This window comes from Phyllobates terribilis, unplaced genomic scaffold (genome assembly GCF_046119375.1).
Source record: "Phyllobates terribilis strain yellow unplaced genomic scaffold, ASM4611937v1 Scaffold_5__5_contigs__length_657084704, whole genome shotgun sequence".
Lineage (NCBI taxonomy): Eukaryota > Metazoa > Chordata > Amphibia > Anura > Dendrobatidae > Phyllobates > Phyllobates terribilis.
In genome coordinates, this window is record NW_027362765.1 from 149,590,857 (window position 1) to 149,612,549 (window position 21,693).

At 40.6% G+C, this 21,693-nt stretch overlaps 1 protein-coding gene across 1 annotated transcript in view; it reads left to right on the top strand.

Moving 5' to 3' along the window:
- Positions 1 to 366: 366 nt before the first annotated feature.
- Positions 367 to 21,693, top strand: part of MAP3K14 (mitogen-activated protein kinase kinase kinase 14) — a 39,197-nt gene continuing 17,870 nt past the window's right edge. The window contains exons 1-2 of the mRNA XM_073683173.1: positions 367 to 569; positions 13,356 to 13,606. Of these exons, the coding sequence (XP_073539274.1) occupies positions 13,372 to 13,606 (235 nt within the window). The 5' untranslated portion in view covers positions 367 to 569; positions 13,356 to 13,371. The remainder of the gene's footprint in view (positions 570 to 13,355; positions 13,607 to 21,693) is intronic.

Sequence of the window (21,693 nt, forward strand, 5' to 3'; positions counted from 1 at the left end):
TTTACATTACAGCGAGGACGTGTACAGACAGTAAAGACAATACAAGGTAACACATAGATCACCAGTTACAGGAGAACTGAGGGCCCTGCTCACAAGCTTACAGGCTATAAATTCTTATTGCATCATGGAAAACTGCACGCTTATCTTTCTGATTCTGTAGAAAAAAAAACAACTTGAAGAGTTGTTCCCTCCTGTTATAAAGCAGCGTAGACTTTTTGAACAAGTACTAAAATGTTAAATTAACCACTAAAGTGCTGAGAGCCTATAGACCCATTGGCTACTGTGTTCTTCTCAGAAGCTTAGCCTTTGCCGGGAAATTCCATGAGTCTGTGGGCCAATCAGCCAGCAGAATAAGGTCTTGAGGGCAGGGGAGAGTGAGATCATCGCACATGAGAAGAGGAGGAGGAGGAGGAGGACTGAGCTGTAGCTGTGACTGAGGAAGAAGAATAAGAAAAAAAGAATTAGGGGGTGGGAAGTGGACAGTATAGACTGGATGCATGTATACAGTGTGAAGAAGAGTCAAGTGTCAAGCTCTAGGACAGAAAAGACAAAGAAGCAACAAGAAGCTGGTAAGTGTGGTTAGAGGTTATGTATTGCCGAGGGTGTGACTGCAGGTCTGGAGCCTGGGCAGAAGGTCTGGGGCTACAATGAGACTTTGTACGGACTAGGTGTGCGTGATTGAAAGCTCGGCAACAAGTGTGTTCACATATGCACCAACAAGCGAGAATGAAAGGGGTCCATTACAACCCTACGTACAGGATTGTCCGAAGTCTGGTATTGAGATAACGATCCTGTTCTTACAGACCAGGTAATGCGTGACCTCCGTGATCCGTGTACGCACCCCGTAAAGATCGCTTCTGCCTGTGCATGTCTACAACTGGCGTGCGTATACCTGATCTCTACATACCAGTCACGTCTTTCCTGTACACATACAAGACGATGGTTTTCGTGGCTACTTACGAGGAGGCCTTCTTCTTCTTTTTCATCGCTATGTTTTCTTTTCCGAGTTGTACATGATACACTGTCATATGTGCAAATATACACGTAACAAAAAACCCTCTGCATTTTTATATGTGCAAGCTTACAACATTGGAAACTGCAGCAGAAGTAATATCTGAGGCTAGTAATGACAATGGCGCATACATATGGCTACCAACTTTTCTTAGGGCAGAATTTATTATGACAGGAGGATATTTCAGCAACTTTGATGTTACTTTATGGCTTTAACGTATTTAATTAATGCATTCTATCTTTTATGCTTACATGACGCACTCAATCCTTAAAGGGGTTCCTCGGGAAAAGAAAAAAAAATTAGAAAATGTCATTATGGCTAAATTCTTAAATATCCTTAATTAGCAAATCGTATTCGTTTTGAACAGGGAGGTAATCACTATAGTATATAAATATGGCTTACGTTTTGTTGCAACAAACACCTGTTCTTATAATGTTATTAGGACTGGTGCCTGTGAGCATGTGCAGTAAGAAGCTGCACCGCCGTGACCTGTAACTGCTACTTCCAGGTCACAGCAGCGAGGACTACTGCACATGCTCACAGGCACCAGTCCTAATAGCATTATAGAACAGGTAGCAGTCTGTCCACTGCTGAATACAGACAGAAGAGGGACCTGTGCAAGAACATTATAAGGGCCCTTTGCAGCCCAATAGCTCATGCTAATGCACACTTCCACCTGCTTTGGAAGTGGAAATGGGCCCCCCTACCTCTTGGGCCTCTGTGCAACCTGAGTCTTTGTAACAAGACTGGCCATTTTAATAAAAATACAGTGATTACCTTCCTAGACAAAACAAAACAGCAAATGTGATTTGCTAATTAAAGGAATTAGATGACCTTTCTTTCTTTACTTTTTAACTTTGCCCTGGGGAACCCTTAAAGTGATATCTTTTTCTGGCTTAGTGACATTTAGTAAAACCCCTATAGTGGTTATCAACTTTCCCTTGTAGGGGTTAACACATCATAACCACATTAACAGGATAGGTGATAAGTTGCTGATTGCTTTCGGACCAAGTCCTTGGGACCGTCACTGATCCTGAGAAGGTGGCTCTGAAGTTCCCCATTTGAATGGAGTGATGGTCCCCCATACACACCACAGCTCCATTCATTGTATATGGTAGTAAAGCACTCAGCTGTCTTGTCAGTCACATTGGCTGAAGCATTAGGGTGCATGCAGAACCTTTAATCCACTGAAACAAGGGACTTCAAAGCCCCCTTCTTGGAATCAGTGGCGATCCCAGAGGTCGAACCACCAGTGATCACCTGACCTGAGGACAAGTAATAAATTATGATGGGCCAACCCATTTAAAAAATTATATGGATATGTAGTGATCTGGAGGGTAACTGTATTTCTGCATATTTAGGTAGATTTGTCAAAGTCAGAAGAAACAGGGTAAAAGCTTATATTGGGCGGTAATGCTGTTTTTTTGTGACCACCCAATTTCCCTAGAAATAGATGTAAGTAAGATTGAATTCACATGATGTACTCTTGTGGTAGTACTGTGCAGCAAGATCAAGAACCACGTGGTAAATACATAGGTGATATGCCACAAATTGCTGTCGATCTGTGGCAACTACAGTGGAAACATAGTGTAACTGGGATACCGCGACAGAGTGGGGTCAGACGATGGCAATGTCTGGTGACACATGCTCCTGTGGTAGTTAGAATGGCTTCACCATCCTATCAGCAGTTCTGGTCTTCTTTGCTTCTTGTGCTGCTAGGGATAAACTGCTTAGTTGGACTCCAGGAGTTCTCTGTCTTGGGTTGTATCAACTGTTCTGAATTCGTTACCCAGGTATAAGAACCCTCTTCCTTGCTTCTGACCTTACCAGTGATAGTTACCACTACCTGGTTTGGAGTTGAAGGAGAGAGTTCAGTGTTTGGAGGAGGCGGATGGAGAGTTTTTCAGGGGATTTCTGCATGGAGTTTGTTTGCAGGTTAATTCTCATCCTCTCCCATTTGGTTTCTTTCTTTTTTATTCCTCACGTTTCCCACTCTGTTGTTTTGTGAGTGTATTTGTATGATTGTAGTTGTCTTTTATCCCCTTCTGTTTACCCCTGGCTGTCTAGTTATTGTTTGCCTATACACTTCAGCCTCACACCTCCCTGGGTGGGAGTTGGAACAGATAAGGGTAACATAAGAGCATAGCAAGATACCAGACCCCGGCATCTCCACCAACTGGCATCTCCACCAACCGGGGTAATCTGGGGAACAGAGATAGCCTAGGGCGCACCTAGTTAATCAGAAGAGGCGCCGGGGATTCCGGCAGGAAGGAAGCGGTTCGCAGATCTCCTATCCCAACCGCTGTTGAAGCCACTCTGCAAATCAATTCACTAATCTCTAATAAACACCACTGAGCAGGCTACACTTCACTGATCCAATGGGCTCTGACAAATACTAACACTGCTTTATAAAATACTACTTTTTGTTTGTTTTTAACGGTATGTTCAGGCTTATTGCAAACATTCTTGTGATTGATCCATATATCTGAATGGGGATAGCTTAAATCCATACATGTGCTGCTGTAACATCCCCGTTTACAGGTATGAGACTATTATCCATTATGTAACAAATCTGCTAAATGTGAACATACCCTTATACGGTGAAGAGTTTCCTTTTTATTAGTAAGTGTTGATGGAGCAAGTGTTTATCCTGTAAAGTCACTGTACTTGTTTATTGACCGTTGTAAAAGATCGCAATGCTTCCGTGTTTACATACCGCCAAACCAGACACGCTATCAGTGATCATGGATACAGCAAACTGTAATTGTTCTTACCAAACATTAGTTCCAGAGCGGAAGTCTGCCAAGTCTGCGTCTCTGGCAGAAATATCCTATATGCTAAGCAAGTGGTACCTGTAGAAGAACCTTCCAAAATTTCAGGTTTTGTGGGGTGTTTCCAGAACACAATGGTTATTAAATACCAAAATGGTCCAAGGAAGAATATGTTTCCAGTATACAGTGATTATTACCTACCAAAATGGTCCAAGAAAGGATAACTGGTGGGCTGGCAACAGGATTATTACTATACAAGATTTATTAATGCTCATGGGATCCCACAAAAGAAATACTACAGCACAATTTTTTGTCAATGACTGTAAATGTTGGCATTGACTCCAAGGTGTTGATGCATTTCAGCTTACTTGCGTACCTACAGAATGGTCAGAGTACCTATGCTGACCCCTGTCCACCACCGAAAACACTATATTCATGTGAACCATAGGAGCTGGATCATGGAGAAATGAAAGGGGGCAGTCTTTTTCATATATTGTGTATAGGCAGGAGCATATGCATCACAGATGCTCCAATATGAGCTATAGAAAGAAAGGAGGCCAAAGCAGTGTGCTGCTCAAGGCGATGTTCTGCTGAGAAACCTTGGGTCCTTCATGTGGATGTAATTTTGGACCACCTACCTAAACATTGCTGCATACCAGCAGGATATTGCCCCCTGCCATACTGCAAAAACTGTACAGAAACGGTTTGTGAAACATGACAAAGAGCTCAAGGCAGTGACTCGGCCTCCAAATTTATCAGATTTAAATTTAATTTAATGTCTGTTGTATGCACTGGAACATATAAGTCCCTGTAGGCCACAAATCACCACTTACAGGACTGAAGGGATCTGCTTTGTGCCTGATACCACATCTTCAAAGGTCTTGTGGAATGCATAGAGCTTTTTTGGTAGCATGATAGGGACCTAGACAATATTAGGCAATATATATAGCTAATGCTATGGCGGGTCATTGTCCATGTACAACATACAATAATAGGACAGTTTATTACATAGTTTCAGTGTATATACTCACCTGAAATGTCTAGGAAGCCAAACATGACTGGGATTTATATTCTGGAATCCTGTTTACAGGGACATTATATTATATTATATTAGTATTATGATCATATTCTGCAACACTTTACAGACATTATCGACACTTTCCCCATTGGGGCTCACAATATAAATTCCCTATTAGTATGTCTTTGGAGCGTGGGAAGAAACCGGAGAACCCGGAGGAAACCCACGCAAACATGGGGAGAACATACAAACTCCTTGCAGTTGTTGTCCTTGGTGGGATTTGAACCCAGGACCCTGGTGCTGCAACGCAACAGTGCTAACCACTGAGCCACCGTCCCATGGTAATAAGACCATTCCCATAAGGACACCCTGTACCATATTTAATGGACTATTGTTTAGGTGTAAGAGATATCCATAATGGATTATTTTGTAAAATATTATAATGCTGAGTGAAAGTTTGCAATTACCAGCCAATGTAATTAACTTTTACAATTGTTCTTATTATCAATGGTGGCCACAGCGGTGGTGGCCTCAGTGATCAGACATTCACCACCTAACTGGTGTCTTTCATGGAAAAATCCCTTTAATACCTACATAATTCATTTAATACCTAATCTAAAGCAAATAGTATTTCTGTGGGAGGCAATGACCATTCCACTCATGTGATTACGTGAGGTCAAGGTGGCATTGGCCAAGCCGATACCTTAGAGTGGTATCAAAGGACAACTTCATATGCATATAAGTCCCCACCTCTTCTTACATGGCACCCAGCATGACCCACAACCAATTCCTCTTGGCAACAACCTACTCTTGGAGGCAATAACTAATGTTCCAGAGGTGGTAAAAGATCTGTATGTGACAGGATAGCAATGCAAGTTCAATCATCCATCATCCATTTATATTGCTTCATAGGTATGGACATATTTAGTTGGAGCTAATTATTGTATGCAATCTAAATTGTATAAGAAACTTTGGGAGTTCACACTGCTCTCATTGCAAATGTCTCCAAGGTGTAAGATTAATACATTAACAGCAACCAGAGCAAAATGTATCTCATTAGTTGGAGCTTGCTACAATAGGACACAGTGCGGCAGATTGTGATTATTACTATTGTAATAGGGATGGGTTATGGCGCTACATAAAAAAATGAATCCTCTTCTTTTAAATCAAGTTGGTCCAATGATCATCTGATTACATTATGACCCCCCTCTTCTGAAACTCAAGACAATCAGTTCCTATCTAAATGGAAAAATGCAACGTACATACAGGGAAAATGTCATATAATATGGTAGCCATATTAATATTAGTCACCCATGGAAATTGAGTTTGCCAGATTAGGAGCCACTGATGCCTAAAGGGAACCAAGACACAGTACAGGAAACATGGATCAGTCACTGGCTCCAATATTTCATCCAGGTATGTTTTACTCTGAAACGTTGTGATGTTTCATATCCAATCAAAGAATGGAGTGAAATGGGTTAAATCTGCGCTGCCGTGAATGATGATGGAAAAGGAGTCAGAAATCCAGGAATGTGGTGTATTAGTCAACGCGTTTCGAAGTGCCACACTTCTTTATCAGGACAAGCCACTCAGGCTGTGGTTTGTCCTGATGAAGATGTGTGGCACTTCGAAACGCATTGACTAATAAACCGCATTCCTGGATTTCTGACTCCTTTTCCATCATCATTCACGGCAGCGCAGATTTTACACATTTCACTCCATTCTTTGATGTTCTCCAAGCTGTAGGTCTGCAATAGCCTTGAGCCTTTGTGGTTGTGATGACACAACCCTACCAGGTTGCCACCATTGCCCATTTTACCCAGATAAGACCCTATTGCTCTTATTGTCCTTCCAGCTTTCTACCCAATATTTCATAGAAAGCATACATTTAAAAGGCCGGTGGTAGACCAGCAACTCTGGTAACTTGTCCAAGAGGCCTGTCCCCGACAGTTTCTCCTCACCCTGCTCCATTAGACTGACAAGTTTCTCTCTATACATACATAGGGAGAGATCTATCACACAAGGAACAGAATGGAACTAGTCAACAGCATAAATCAACTTTCAGGTTTCCTTTAATGAGTCTTTATTGTGGGTCACAGATGAGCTTTAAAAAAGAGACCCCTATTTACGATGTCCAGATACCCTACTAAGGCCACGGTCACACGTTCAGTATTTGGTCAGTATCATACATCAGTATCTGTAAGCCAAAATCAGGAGAGGAACAATCAGAGGAAAAGTATAATAGAAACAAGTCACCACTTCTGTATTTATCACCCACTCCTGGTTTTGGCTTACAGATACTGATGTAAAATACTGACCAAATACTGAACGTGTGAACTTGGTCTAAGGTACATGTACAGATTTTGTCAAAATTTAACAACTAAGACTGTTTTAAAGCAGAAATAAAGAAGTTATAAATTGGGTCTGACCTTTTGGACATTTTTAGGCCTCTAAAGCCCTAATTTATAATTTGTGGGAGGGAGCGGTGACTTTTCTTTTTTCTCTTGTCTGAAGTATTCGTTGCTGTTTTTGGGCCAAATTTTTCAAGATGGCACAAGCTAGTTAATGAATATTACACAAAGTCAAACATGCCTGTTTTTTTTTATTCTTTTTTATTCTTTTTTTAAAAGCAAAAAAAAAGCCTTTAGAATCAGATAAAATGTTGCATGTTAGTCTTCAACTATGCAGAAATAAAATCAGACAGATTTTGTATTCAGTAGGGAACCGGAGTTCAATTGTGCAAAAATTTTGCAACAGTTTGAAAAGCTGCAAATGATGAATTAGGCTAAAACATCTGGATAAGGAAAACCAAACTCATAATGCCGAACAAAAAAAGAAACAGATGAAACCAAGGTGCAAACACAAAAGTCACCACTAGAACTGTGCAAAGACAATAATGAATTGGGGCCCAAGTCTCTAAGAAGTTCCTAGGAGCCTCTTACTCAGCTTGTAAAGATGTGCAGAATCTGCCACAATATCATGCTGTTACTTTTTAGATTTAATTCACCACATTAAATGGCCATTAGGATAAAGTGTATGGGAAGATGGGATCTGTTTTTCATTAAAAAGCCTCAATGAAAAAAAGACGGGTCAGTTAAAGGCCCAGGCATTCTGAGTTACTTACTCATATGAAACATATCCTGCTGTCTCGCTGACTAATCTCCATTCCGCTTGGCAATGAGAAGAGATGGAGGAGGAGGGATCCTGAATACCGTTACACGAGTACATGCACATGGATACAAAACTAAACATCCAAATTTAACAGGATTCTTCACTTAAAACACAGCATTGGTTTCATATAGTTAGCTTGTGTCCATTGTTCTGCTACTTAAACCGAATCTCTCACCAGGTTTTTTCTACCTAATCTGAGATCTGCGAGTAGTATGATGTAGGGGCAGAGACCATGATTCCAACGATGTATGACTTACTGGGCTGCTTAGTGTAGATTTGATAAAATCAGTGTTTAATCAGCAGGAGATTATTACTAAGGGATTGGATTTATCAGCAGGCTGCCATGCAGTACAATCACACCTCCACCTCTGATTGACAACTTTGTGCCTATGCATAGTGTACACAGAAATCGGCCAATCAGCAGTGTGGGAGGGGTTATAGAGAGCTCAGCATTCAGAGAACTGCTAGATCTGCAGCAGAGAAAACAGTCTTAATCAAAACTGCAGGAACCAGTAAAGTAAGTGATATGAGGAGTCTGTTTAGCTTAGAAAAACGACGCCTCAGAGGAGATCTCATTTATATGTATAAGTATATGTGTGGTCAGTACAAAGGACTAGCACATGACTTATTACTTCCAAAGACCATACTAAGGACCAGGGGGCACTCATTACGGGTGGAAGAACGGCGATTCCGGCACCTAAACAGGAAAGGGTTCTTTACAGTCAGAGCAGTCAGACTGTGGAATTCCCTACCACAAGAGGTAGTGATGGCAGACACTATAACAGCTTTCAAAAAAGGGCTGGATGATTTCCTCGATACACATAACATTGTGGGCTACAGTTAAATTAGACAAAATATTACACCTATAGTAGTATACTACTATACTAGTTACTAATAGTAACTATAAAACTAGTATCATAATTAGGTTTGATCCAGGGTTCTAGGACTGATCGCGATTTCTCGGGGTCAAGAAGGAATTTTTCCCCGTGATGCAAATTGGCTGAATGTGTCTTGGGGTTTTTGCCTTCTTCTGGATCAACAGATTTAGGCATAGGGATTTAGTAATACCATTACTAGAATCACAAGAGTAATACAAAAAAATAAAACTAATTAAAAAATTATAAACTGGCTCATTTTTAATTGTAATGGTGCAACAATAAAAATGGTAATAATACATTTGTGAGGCCTAGTCCCAGTAAGTTAGTAAGTTAGTGTAGTGTTAGTGTAGGGAGTACAATTGGGGGAGAAAGGTTGAACTGGATGGACCTAGGTCTTTATTCAACTTACGTTACTATGTTAGTATAATGCTGGAATCAGGGTTTTTGCCCCTACAGCATGCTGCTCTTGAGGTAGCAAAAATTTGGTACAGATAAGATTCCCTTTAAATGTACTACTTTGAGAGTTCAACTGTTAAGGGGAAGTAGTTAGCACATGCACAAATTGTTAAATGTTGTCCAATCAATGGTTGACTGTGTAATAGTTGGTAGTGCGGGGTCCATCAGAGCATGAGTCACACTTTGCAGAAGCTCTCCATTCTCGCTGATGGGGCATATTTGCAGAAGTTCACTGTTCCAACCATGAGTGGTACAGTAACAACATTAAATTGACTGAGTTAGAAAAATGTCGCTCTGATTCATTAAAGCAATTTCTCCAGAATTCAGGAGTTAATTGTTTTGAAAAGTCACAACATTTTGTCTCAACTCCGAATTGCGCAAAAAAGTTGTGACTTTTGGCATTTTCACGCCAGTTTCTCCAAGGTCCTCCAAATTTGGTGGAGCGGGGTCATGGCATAGGCATGATGCTACAGATCGTCTATTTCATGACGAACAGTGGGGTTCCTTACCTTAGAAATCTTACTCCAGTCGGGGACTTGAGAAAGATTTCTGCCGTGGCGCACAGAGGCATACGCCACTCGTCCGTCAGATGCTCCAGATTCATGAAGCGACGTGCACCTCTTCATGAATCAGGAGTGTCTGCCTCCACCACGCCCCATGATCCAGACCAGCGAGAAAATCGCCGTTCTTAATGAATCTAGTCCAAAAATTCTCAATCTGGCTAAAAATAGATACAGTTTCATGAAGGTGTCTTCTGGGGTGAGAAAATCCGATTCAGGTGATGCCACTGTACGTAGTGCTGCCTCCTGCTTCCTGTTTATTACACAGATAAACTTTCCAGAATAGCAGAAAAAAATTATTTTTTTCAAGAACTGCAGCTCTTGGCCTAGGAGGCAGAGAGAGGGGGCGGGAGGTAGTGAAAGGCGTAGTATAAGCACTCTGTTAACTTTTTCATGTCACCCTTCCGGATGTTAAGCTAAAACTACATCTAGCTATATCCATTCCATTATTTAATCCGGACTTTTTGAAGCTTCAGATCTGATACCACTTTAAAAAATTCTGTTACAAAAACTGCAAAAAAAAATGCATACCTTGTCGAAATAGATATGGATTTTTCCCTCCTTGTTCATGTCTTTTTCTGTTACCTATAGCGAGCAACCCTTCAATCCCATCTTGGATATACGTGCCAAACCCATCAATCATGCTATGCAGAGCCCCAACAATTCTGCCGTAGAGGAGTCCATGGCAATGCAGTGGTCTCCCTCAATGGTAGGATGCCATTAGTAATTCCCACAGTGCGTGCGCTGCGGGGATTCGCCGGTTTCTGAGCCGGGAGCAGAGGATATGTATGAGTTATACATACTCCCAGCCAGTGGGAGTATGGAGTGAATCTGCGCCCTCTAGTCGACCATGCCCACTGGATGGCTGCGCCACTAGACGGGGAGCAGTCGACTAGAGGGTGCGGCCTCGCTCCATACAAGTGTATTGAACGAGGCCATGCCCATTGGCCGGAAGTATGTATAACTTATACATACCCAGGTCAGAGGCCGGTGAATCCCCGCAGCACACAGTCCATGCGCTAGTGGGATTCATAAGGCTGCAGTCACACAAAGTGACTTATCGCTTTGGACCGGACAATCCCTTTAAGTCATCTTTCAGAATTGCCCCTTTAGCCAAAGAAATGATCTAATGATGCAAGGGCTCTGTGGGATCTTTTACTTTCTTCACTTAAGCCTTTTTACTTTTTGCATGTAAATGGAGAAACTGTCAGATTTGTATTATAATATGCAAAAATAAATAAGATAAAATAATATAAAAACAATTGTGATAAGAAAAGTCAGAAGAAGCAACTCAGCTAAATATAGAACAGGATAGAGGGGTGGGAGCAAAAGGAGAGCCAGAGGAGTAAGGTGGGCTGAGGAATAACGGGAAAAGAGGAGAGGTGCAGCAAAGGGGGGCTGGAGAGGAGGGGACAGGCGAGCATGGAAGAGGGAGGCCCTGTTACTGGCAAGCTTCAGTGACCCTCCTATGGAAACTGAAAGTAGTTGCTGTATAGTTTTTCACCTCTAGTTTCCAGCACATGGATTAAGCAGACAGCTGCGTGAGTAAGTGCATCTGTTTACATGTACTGTAAGTGGGCTTGGGGCAGATGTGTTTTATTTGCCGATAGGTGTTGATCTAAAACACTCAGAGAATCAGATGTTAACATAATTTTATACTGATACAATCAGAAAATGCAGTCATGCTATATTAATGCACATCCAACTTGTTATGGGGTCTTCAGGGACTGTCACTATTATTTAAGAATCCCGGGGTTGGAACAACCATAGGGCACCTGCCACTGACAGTGTGTAAGCACCTGAAGGTTCGCATTGTGCCAGGTACATTTTAGGCAACAAAAACTTTCCCTGAGTCCATGTCCTGTGTATTGTCATCTATACCTTATGACCTTTGTGGCTACCGACAGACTAAATAGCTAGAATTTCTCATTGTGAGCATTATCTCCCCTTTTAAGATGCACGAGCGAAATGTACGTCGGGGTTTAGAGAGCTGGTAGAGTTGGTTTTGTTCATTTATTGATATATGCACTTGTCTCTTTGTTGTTTAGTTGTTAGTTGATTATGTTCTCTATGCTTCATGCTTTTAGCCAATGCTCAATTCATTATATTTAACCAATGCACTACTTTAATATTTCTGTGTCATATGTATTCTGTTCCATACAATCTGACCCCTGTTTTCTATCTGTGAGTTATCCCACCCTTACATGTGTTTGTTTTATACATTTTTTATGAAGGTTCTAATGAAATGACTATTTTGTAGTGATCTAGTGTTCACAGCTTCCAGACACAGACAGAAGAGGGTCCCCTTACCTTTTGGGCCCCTGTCCATCTGTACAGGCTGCACCAATGACATGCCTGCCCCTAATGTACAGTATCTGTTCTTTCAGTGTAAAATTGGAGATAGTTTTGGGCTCTATATCATTTGCTATGAGAGGCCAGGTTTTTTCTTTGTAGGTTTTCATAAGAACTATTATGTAGAACGTACTGTACATAGATATATAGGATCTAAGCAGATCTACGTCTATGGGCAATTTGGGGTTTGGTAAATGAGTGGTCGTATCAAGGGTTCCTGGACAGGATCAGAGCCCCCCAAAAAATAAGGGAAACAGCCAGCTTGGTCTTTGCCCTCTCTATATAGGAGCGTCATAGCAGCCGCTGCGGTTGAAAACCCTTGTTGTCAAGAGACAAAATTATATTTTAGTGTGAACTGAAGATTTATTGGGGCAGAAAGAGCATTCTTGACCCCACAGACATAATTCTCTGTCATCCATGTCATGCAAGGAATAAGTCAAACATTTCTATATTGTCAAACACATACGAAGATGTGACCTTCAAAAAAGCTTTGTTTCCCATCCAAGTGAAGCAATATAAGACTTCTCTATAGATTATGGGAATTTTAGGATTAATAAAAAGTATTTAAACTATAAATTAGAAAAACTACACTATGAATCCTCCTTATGAATATGGAGAAGTAAGTGCGTCCTGGACCACATGCTCCTTAATATCATGTTACAACAATGACATAAGGAAACGAAAATTAATTTGGCAAAACCAGTCCATCCAGTTGTACCAGTTTCAGCCTATCTTATTACTGGAAATATTTGCATTGCAACAAAGGGAGGAGCATAAATCAGCCAGCAATGTGTGCAGTTGCTTTTAGTTTTTGGTACAGGTTTGCTTCGGATTCATTTGGCAAAATAAAGAAAGAAACTAATAGATACTAAACTGGAGACCAAAATGGTGTTTCATGTAGACGTGCTGCAAAGTTCTGCATTTTTGGCTGATAATGAGGGCAGAGATGGTTGTTTCTTCTATAACAAACCATTTTATAATTCTTCTCCGTTTTTACATACTCCCAAACTGCTCCCATATGTCATTGCCTCCAGTAAGAGACCAGCACACAGCTACATGTAAAAGAAAAAGTATCAAATAAAAAAGCTTTTCTGTCCATATGAACACTGCATGTCTCATACTATCATTTGTCTTTAGTCTAAACAGAGCCAACATGGCCATAGACTGCCAAGACAGTCAGCAACAAACCTCCACCAAGACCCCTGTGCACTCCCTCAAGCCTATAAAGCCTCTAGAGCCAGAAGTAAAAACTGAAGTTGAAGCAGGAATACCCAAATCTCTTCTCCAGAATAAGGATGGACACTGGGCCAAACTACTGCTGAAGGGAACCGCCACCGAGACTAAAGAAAGCTCTGCATTGGGAATCTCCATCATAGCACAACCTGAATGTAAGATACAGTATAGTCATATTATATGTCAGACGTTTCATCCAAATTCACTTCATATCTTACATAACTTGTAATTTTTTAATGTTTCAGCTTTATCTTCCAACTAGTCTAGCCATAACTATACTACCCTACTTATTACAGTAGGTCTCATTAACTTGTTCGGTGCGCACGCTCGGGTGCTTGCTGAGTATTTGGGCGTGTTCGGCATTTCTTTTACTCTCGCCGCGGCTGCTAGTGTCACAGCTGTTAGACAGCTGTGACACATGCAGAGATTGACTGTCACACACTCAATCTCTGCATGTGTCACATGTGACACTTGCAGGCACGGCAACAGTAACAGAAATGCAGAGCACGCCAAAATACTCAGCGAGCACCCGAGCATGCTCGCCAAAAAAGTTAATGAGACCTACTCGCTCAACACTACTCCCTATAGCTCCTCCTATTACTTCATATAACCTCCCTATATCTCCTCCTATTACTCCATATAACCTCCCTATATCTCCTCCTAATACTCCATATAACCTCCCTATATCTCCTCCTAATACTCCATATAACCTCCCTATATCTCCTCCTATAACTCCATATAACCTCCCTATATCTCCTCCTATTACTCCATATAACCCCCCTATATCTCCTCCTATTACTCCATATAACCTCTCTATATCTCCTCCTATTACTCCATATAACCTCCCCTATATCTCCTCCTATTACTCCATATAACCTCTCTGTATCTCCTCCTATTACTCCATATAACCTCCCTATATCTCCTCCTATTACTCCATATAACCTCCCTATATCTCCTCCTATTACTCCATATAACCTCCCCTATATCTCCTCCTATTACTCCATATAACCTCCCTATATCTCCTCCTATTACTCCATATAACCTCCCCATATTTCCTCCTATTACTCCATATAACCTCCCTATATCTCCTCCTATTCCTCCATATAACCTCCCTATATCTCCTCATATTACTCCATATAACCTCCCCTATATCTCCTCCTATTACTCCATATAACCTCCCTATATCTCCTCCTATTACTCCATATAATCTCCCCTATATCTCCTCCTATTACTCCATATAACCTCCCTATATCTCCTCCTATTACTCCATATAACCTCCCTATATCTCCTCCTATTACTCCATATAACCTCTCTATAGCTCCTCCTATTACTCCATATAACCTCCCTATATCTCCTCTTATTACTCCATATAACCTCCCTATATCTCCTCCTATTACTCCATATAACCTCCCCTATATCTCCTCCTATTACTCCATATAACCTCCCCTATATCTCCTCCTATTACTCCATATAATCTCCCCTATATCTCCTCCTATTACTCCATATAACCTCCCTATATCTCCTCCTAATACCCATATAACCTCCCCTATATCTCCTCCTATTACTCCATATAATCTCCCCTATATCTCCTCCTATTACTCCATATAATCTCCCCTATATCTCCTCTTTTCACTCCATATAACCTCCCTATATCTCCTCCTATTACTCCATATAACCTCCCTATATCTCCTCCTAATACCCATATAACCTCCCCTATATCTCCTCCTATTACTCCATATAACCTCTCTATATCTCCTCCTATTACTCCATATAACCTCCCTATATCTCCTCCTATTACTCCATATAACCTCCCCATATTTCCTCCTATTACTCCATATAACCTCCCTATATCTCCTCCTATAACTCCATATAACCTCCCTATATCTCCTCCTATTACTCCATATAACCTCCCCTATATCTCCTCCTATTACTCCATATAACCTCCCTATATCTCCTCCTATTACTCCATATAATCTCCCCTATATCTCCTCCTATTACTCCATATAACCTCCCTATATCTCCTCCTATTACTCCATATAACCTCCCTATATCTCCTCCTATTACTCCATATAACCTCTCTATATCTCCTCCTATTACTCCATATAACCTCCCTATATCTCCTCTTATTACTCCATATAACCTCCCTATATCTCCTCCTATTACTCCATATAACCTCCCCTATATCTCCTCCTATTACTCCATATAATCTCCCCTATATCTCCTCCTATTACTCCATATAACCTCCCCTATATCTCCTCCTATTACTCCATATAACCTCCCTATATCTCCTCCTATTACTCCATATAACCTCCCCTATATCTCCTCCTATTACTCCATATAACCTCCCCTATATCTCCTCCTATTACTCCATATAATCTCCCCTATATCTCCTCCTATTACTCCATATAACCTCTCTATATCTCCTCCTATTACTCCATATAACCTCCGCTATATCTCCTCCTATTACTCCATATAACCTCCCTATATCTCCTCCTATTACTCCATATAACCTCCCTATATCTCCTCCTATTACTCCATATAACCTCCCTATATCTCCTCCTATTACTCCATATAACCTCCCCTATATCTCCTCCTATTACTACATATAACCTCCCTATATCTCCTCCTATTACTCCATATAACCTCCCTATATCTCCTCCTATTACTCCATATAACCTCCCTATATCTCCTCCTATTACTCCATATAACCTCCCTATATCTCCTCCTATTACTCCATATAACCTCCCTATATCTCCTCCTATTACTCCATATATCCTCCCTATATCTCCTCCTATTACCCCATATAACCTCCCCTATATCTCCTCCTATTACTCCATATAACCTCCCTATATCTCCTCCTATTACTCCATATATCCTCCCTATATCTCCTCCTTTTACCCCATATAACCTCCCCTATATCTCCTCCTATTACTCCATATAACCTGCCCTATATCTCTTCCTATAAGTCCATATAACCTCCCTATATCTCCTCCTATTACTCCATATAACCTCCCTATATCTCCTCCTATTACTCCATATAACCCCCCTTATATCTCCTCCTATTACTCCATATAACCTCCCTATATCTCCTCCTATTACTCCATATAACCCCCCTATATCTCCTCCTATTACTCCATATAACCTCCCTATATCTCCTCCTATTTCTCCATACAACATCCCTATATCTCCTCCTATTACTCAATATAACCTCCCTATATCTCCTCCTATTACTCCATATAACCTCCCTATATCTCCTCCTATTACTCCATATAACCTCCCTATATCTCCTCCTATTACTCCATATAATCTCCCCTATATCTCCTCCTATTACTCCATATAACCTCCCTTATATCTCCTCCTATTACTCCATATAACCTCCCTTATATCTCCTCCTATTACTCCATATAATCTCCCCTATATCTCCTCCTATTACTCCATATAATCTCCCCTATATCTCCTCCTATTACTCCATATAACCTCCCTATATCTCCTCCTAATACCCATATAACCTCCCCTATATCTCCTCCTATTACTCCATATAATCTCCCCTATATCTCCTCCTATTACTCCATATAATCTCCCCTATATCTCCTCTTTTTACTCCATATAACCTCCCTATATCTTCTCCTATTACTCCATATAACCTCCCTATATCTCCTCCTAATACCCATATAACCTCCCCTATATCTCCTCCTATTACTCCATATAACCTCCCCTATATCTCCTCCTATTACTCCATATAACCTCCCCTATATCTCCTCCTATTACTCCATATAACCTCTCTATATCTCCTCCTATTACTCCATATAACCTCCCTATATCTCCTCCTATTACTCCATATAACCTCCCCATATTTCCTCCTATTACTCCATATAACCTCCCTATATCTCCTCCTATTACTCCATATAACCTCCCTATATCTCCTCCTATTACTCCATATAACCTCCCCTATATCTCCTCCTATTACTCCATATAACCTCCCTATATCTCCTCCTATTACTCCATATAACCTCCCTATATCTCCTCCTATTACTCCATATAACCTCCCTATATCTCCTCCTATTACTCCATATAGCCTCTCTATATCTCCTCCTATTACTCCATATAACCTCCCTATATCTCCTCCTATTACTCCATATAACCTCCCTTATATCTCCTCCTATTACTCCATATAATCTCCCTATATCTCCTCCTATTACTCCATATAACCTCCCCTATATCTCCTCCTATTACTCCATATAATCTCCCCTATATCTCCTCCTATTACTCCATATAACCTCTCTATATCTCCTCCTATTACTCCATATAACCTCCCCATATTTCCTCCTATTACTCCATATAACCTCCCTATATCTCCTCCTATTACTCCATATAACCTCCCTATATCTCCTCCTATTACTCCATATAACCTCCCTATATCTCCTCCTATTACTCCATATAACCTCCCTATATCTCCTCCTATTACTCCATATAACCTCTCTATATCTCCTCCTATTACTCCATATAACCTCCCTATATCTCCTCTTCTTACTCCATATAACCTCCCTATATTTCCTCCTATTACTCCATATAACCTCCCCTATATCTCCTCCTATTACCCCATATAATCTCCCCTATATCTCCTCCTATTACTCCATATAATCTCCCCTATATCTCCTCCTATTACTCCATATAACCTCCCTTATATCTCCTCCTATTACTCCATATAACCTCCCTTATATCTCCTCCTATTACTCCATATAATCTCCCTATATCTCCTCCTATTACTCCATATAACCTCTCTATATCTCCTCCTATTACTCCATATAACCTCCCTATATCTCCTCCTATTACTCCATATAACCTCCCTATATCTCCTCCTAATACCCATATAACCTCCCCTATATCTCCTCCTATTACTCCATATAACCTCCCCTATATCTCCTCCTATTACTCCATATAACCTCCCCTATATCTCCTCCTATTACTCCATATAACCTCTCTATATCTCCTCCTATTACTCCATATAACCTCCCTATATCTCCCCCTATTACTCCATATAACCTCCCCATATTTCCTCCTATTACTCCATATAACCTCCCTATATCTCCTCCTATTACTCCATATAACCTCCCTATATCTCCTCCTATTACTCCATATAACCTCCCCTATATCTCCTCCTATTACTCCATATAACCTCCCTATATCTCCTCCTATTACACCATATAACCTCCCTATATCTCCTCCTATTACTCCATATAACCTCTCTATATCTCCTCCTATTACTCCATATAACCTCCCTATATCTCCTCTTATTACTCCATATAACCTCCCTATATCTCCTCCTATTACTCCATATAGCCTCCCTATATCTCCTCCTATTACTCCATATAACCTCCCTATATCTCCTCCTATTACTCCATATAACCTCCCTTATATCTCCTCCTATTACTCCATATAATCTCCCTATATCTCCTCCTATTACTCCATATAACCTCCCCTATATCTCCTCCTATTACTCCATATAATCTCCCCTATATCTCCTCCTATTACTCCATATAACCTCTCTATATCTCCCTCCTATTACTCCATATAACCTCCCCATATTTCCTCCTATTACTCCATATAACCTCCCTATATCTCCTCCTATTACTCCATATAACCTCCCTATATCTCCTCCTATTACTCCATATAACCTCCCTATATCTCCTCCTATTACTCCATATAACCTCTCTATATCTCCTCCTATTACTCCATATAACCTCCCTATATCTCCTCTTCTTACTCCATATAACCTCCCTATATCTCCTCCTATTACTCCATATAACCTCCCCTATATCTCCTCCTATTACTCCATATAACCTCCCTATATCTCCTCCTATTACTCCATATAACCTCCCTATATCTCCTCCTATTACTCCATATAACCTCCCTATATCTCCTCCTATTACTCCATATAGCCTCTCTATATCTCCTCCTATTACTCCATATAACCTCCCTATATCTCCTCCTATTACTCCATATAACCTCCCTTATATCTCCTCCTATTACTCCATATAATCTCCCTATATCTCCTCCTATTACTCCATATAACCTCCCTATATCTACTCCTATTACTCCATATAATCTCCCCTATATCTCCTCCTATTACTCCATATAACCTCTCTATATCTCCTCCTATTACTCCATATAACCTCCCCATATTTCCTCCTATTACTCCATATAACCTCCCTATATCTCCTCCTATTACTCCATATAACCTCCCTATATCTCCTCCTATTACTCCATATAACCTCCCTATATCTCCTCCTATTACTCCATATAACCTCCCTATATCTCCTCCTATTACTCCATATAACCTCTCTATATCTCCTCCTATTACTCCATATAACCTCCCTATATCTCCTCTTATTATTCCATATAACCTCCCTATATCTCCTCCTATTACTCCATATAACCTCCCCTATATCTCCTCCTATTACTCCATATAATCTCCCCTATATCTCCTCCTATTACTCCATATAATCTCCCCTATATCTCCTCCTATTACTCCATATAACCTCCCTATATCTCCTCCTATTACTCCATATAATCTCCCCTATATCTCCTCCTATTACTCCATATAACCTCCCTATATCTCCTCCTATTACTCCATATAACCTCCCTATATCTCCTCCTATTACTCCATATAACCTCCCCTATATCTCCTCCTATTACTCCATATAACCTCCCTATATCTCCTCCTATTACTCCATATAACCTCCCCATATTTCCTCCTATTACTCCATATAACCTCCCTATATCTCCTCCTATTCCTCCATATAACCTCCCTATATCTCCTCATATTACTCCATATAACCTCCCCTATATCTCCTCCTATTACTCCATATAACCTCCCTATATCTCCTCCTATTACTCCATATAATCTCCCTTATATCTCCTCCTATTACTCCATATAACCTCCCTATATCTCCTCCTATTACTCCATATAACCTCCCTATATCTCCTCCTATTACTCCATATAACCTCCCCTATATCTCCTCCTATTACTCCATATAACCTCCCTATATCTCCTCTTATTACTCCATATAACCTCCCTATATCTCCTCCTATTACTCCATATAACCTCCCCTATATCTCCTCCTATTACTCCATATAACCTCCCCTATATCTCCTCCTATTACTCCATATAATCTCCCTATATCTCCTCCTATTACTCCATATAACCTCCCTATATCTCCTCCTAATACCCATATAACCTCCCCTATATCTCCTCCTATTACTCCATATAATCTCCCCTATATCTCCTCCTATTACTCCATATAATCTCCCCTATATCTCCTCTTTTCACTCCATATAACCTCCCTATATCTCCTCCTATTACTCCATATAACCTCCCTATATCTCCTCCTAATACCCATATAACCTCCCCTATATCTCCTCCTATTACTCCATATAACCTCTCTATATCTCCTCCTATTACTCCATATAACCTCCCTATATCTCCTCCTATTACTCCATATAACCTCCCCATATTTCCTCCTATTACTCCATATAACCTCCCTATATCTCCTCCTATAACTCCATATAACCTCCCTATATCTCCTCCTATTACTCCATATAACCTCCCCTATATCTCCTCCTATTACTCCATATAACCTCCCTATATCTCCTCCTATTACTCCATATAATCTCCCCTATATCTCCTCCTATTACTCCATATAACCTCCCTATATCTCCTCCTATTACTCCATATAACCTCCCTATATCTCCTCCTATTACTCCATATAACCTCTCTATATCTCCTCCTATTACTCCATATAACCTCCCTATATCTCCTCTTCTTACTCCATATAACCTCCCTATATCTCCTCCTATTACTCCATATAACCTCCCCTATATCTCCTCCTATTACTCCATATAACCTCCCTATATCTCCTCCTATTACTCCATATAACCTCCCTATATCTCCTCCTATTACTCCATATAACCTCCCTATATCTCCTCCTATTACTCCATATAGCCTCTCTATATCTCCTCCTATTACTCCATATAACCTCCCTATATCTCCTCCTATTACTCCATATAACCTCCCTTATATCTCCTCCTATTACTCCATATAATCTCCCTATATCTCCTCCTATTACTCCATATAACCTCCCCTATATCTACTCCTATTACTCCATATAATCTCCCCTATATCTCCTCCTATTACTCCATATAACCTCTCTATATCTCCTCCTATTACTCCATATAACCTCCC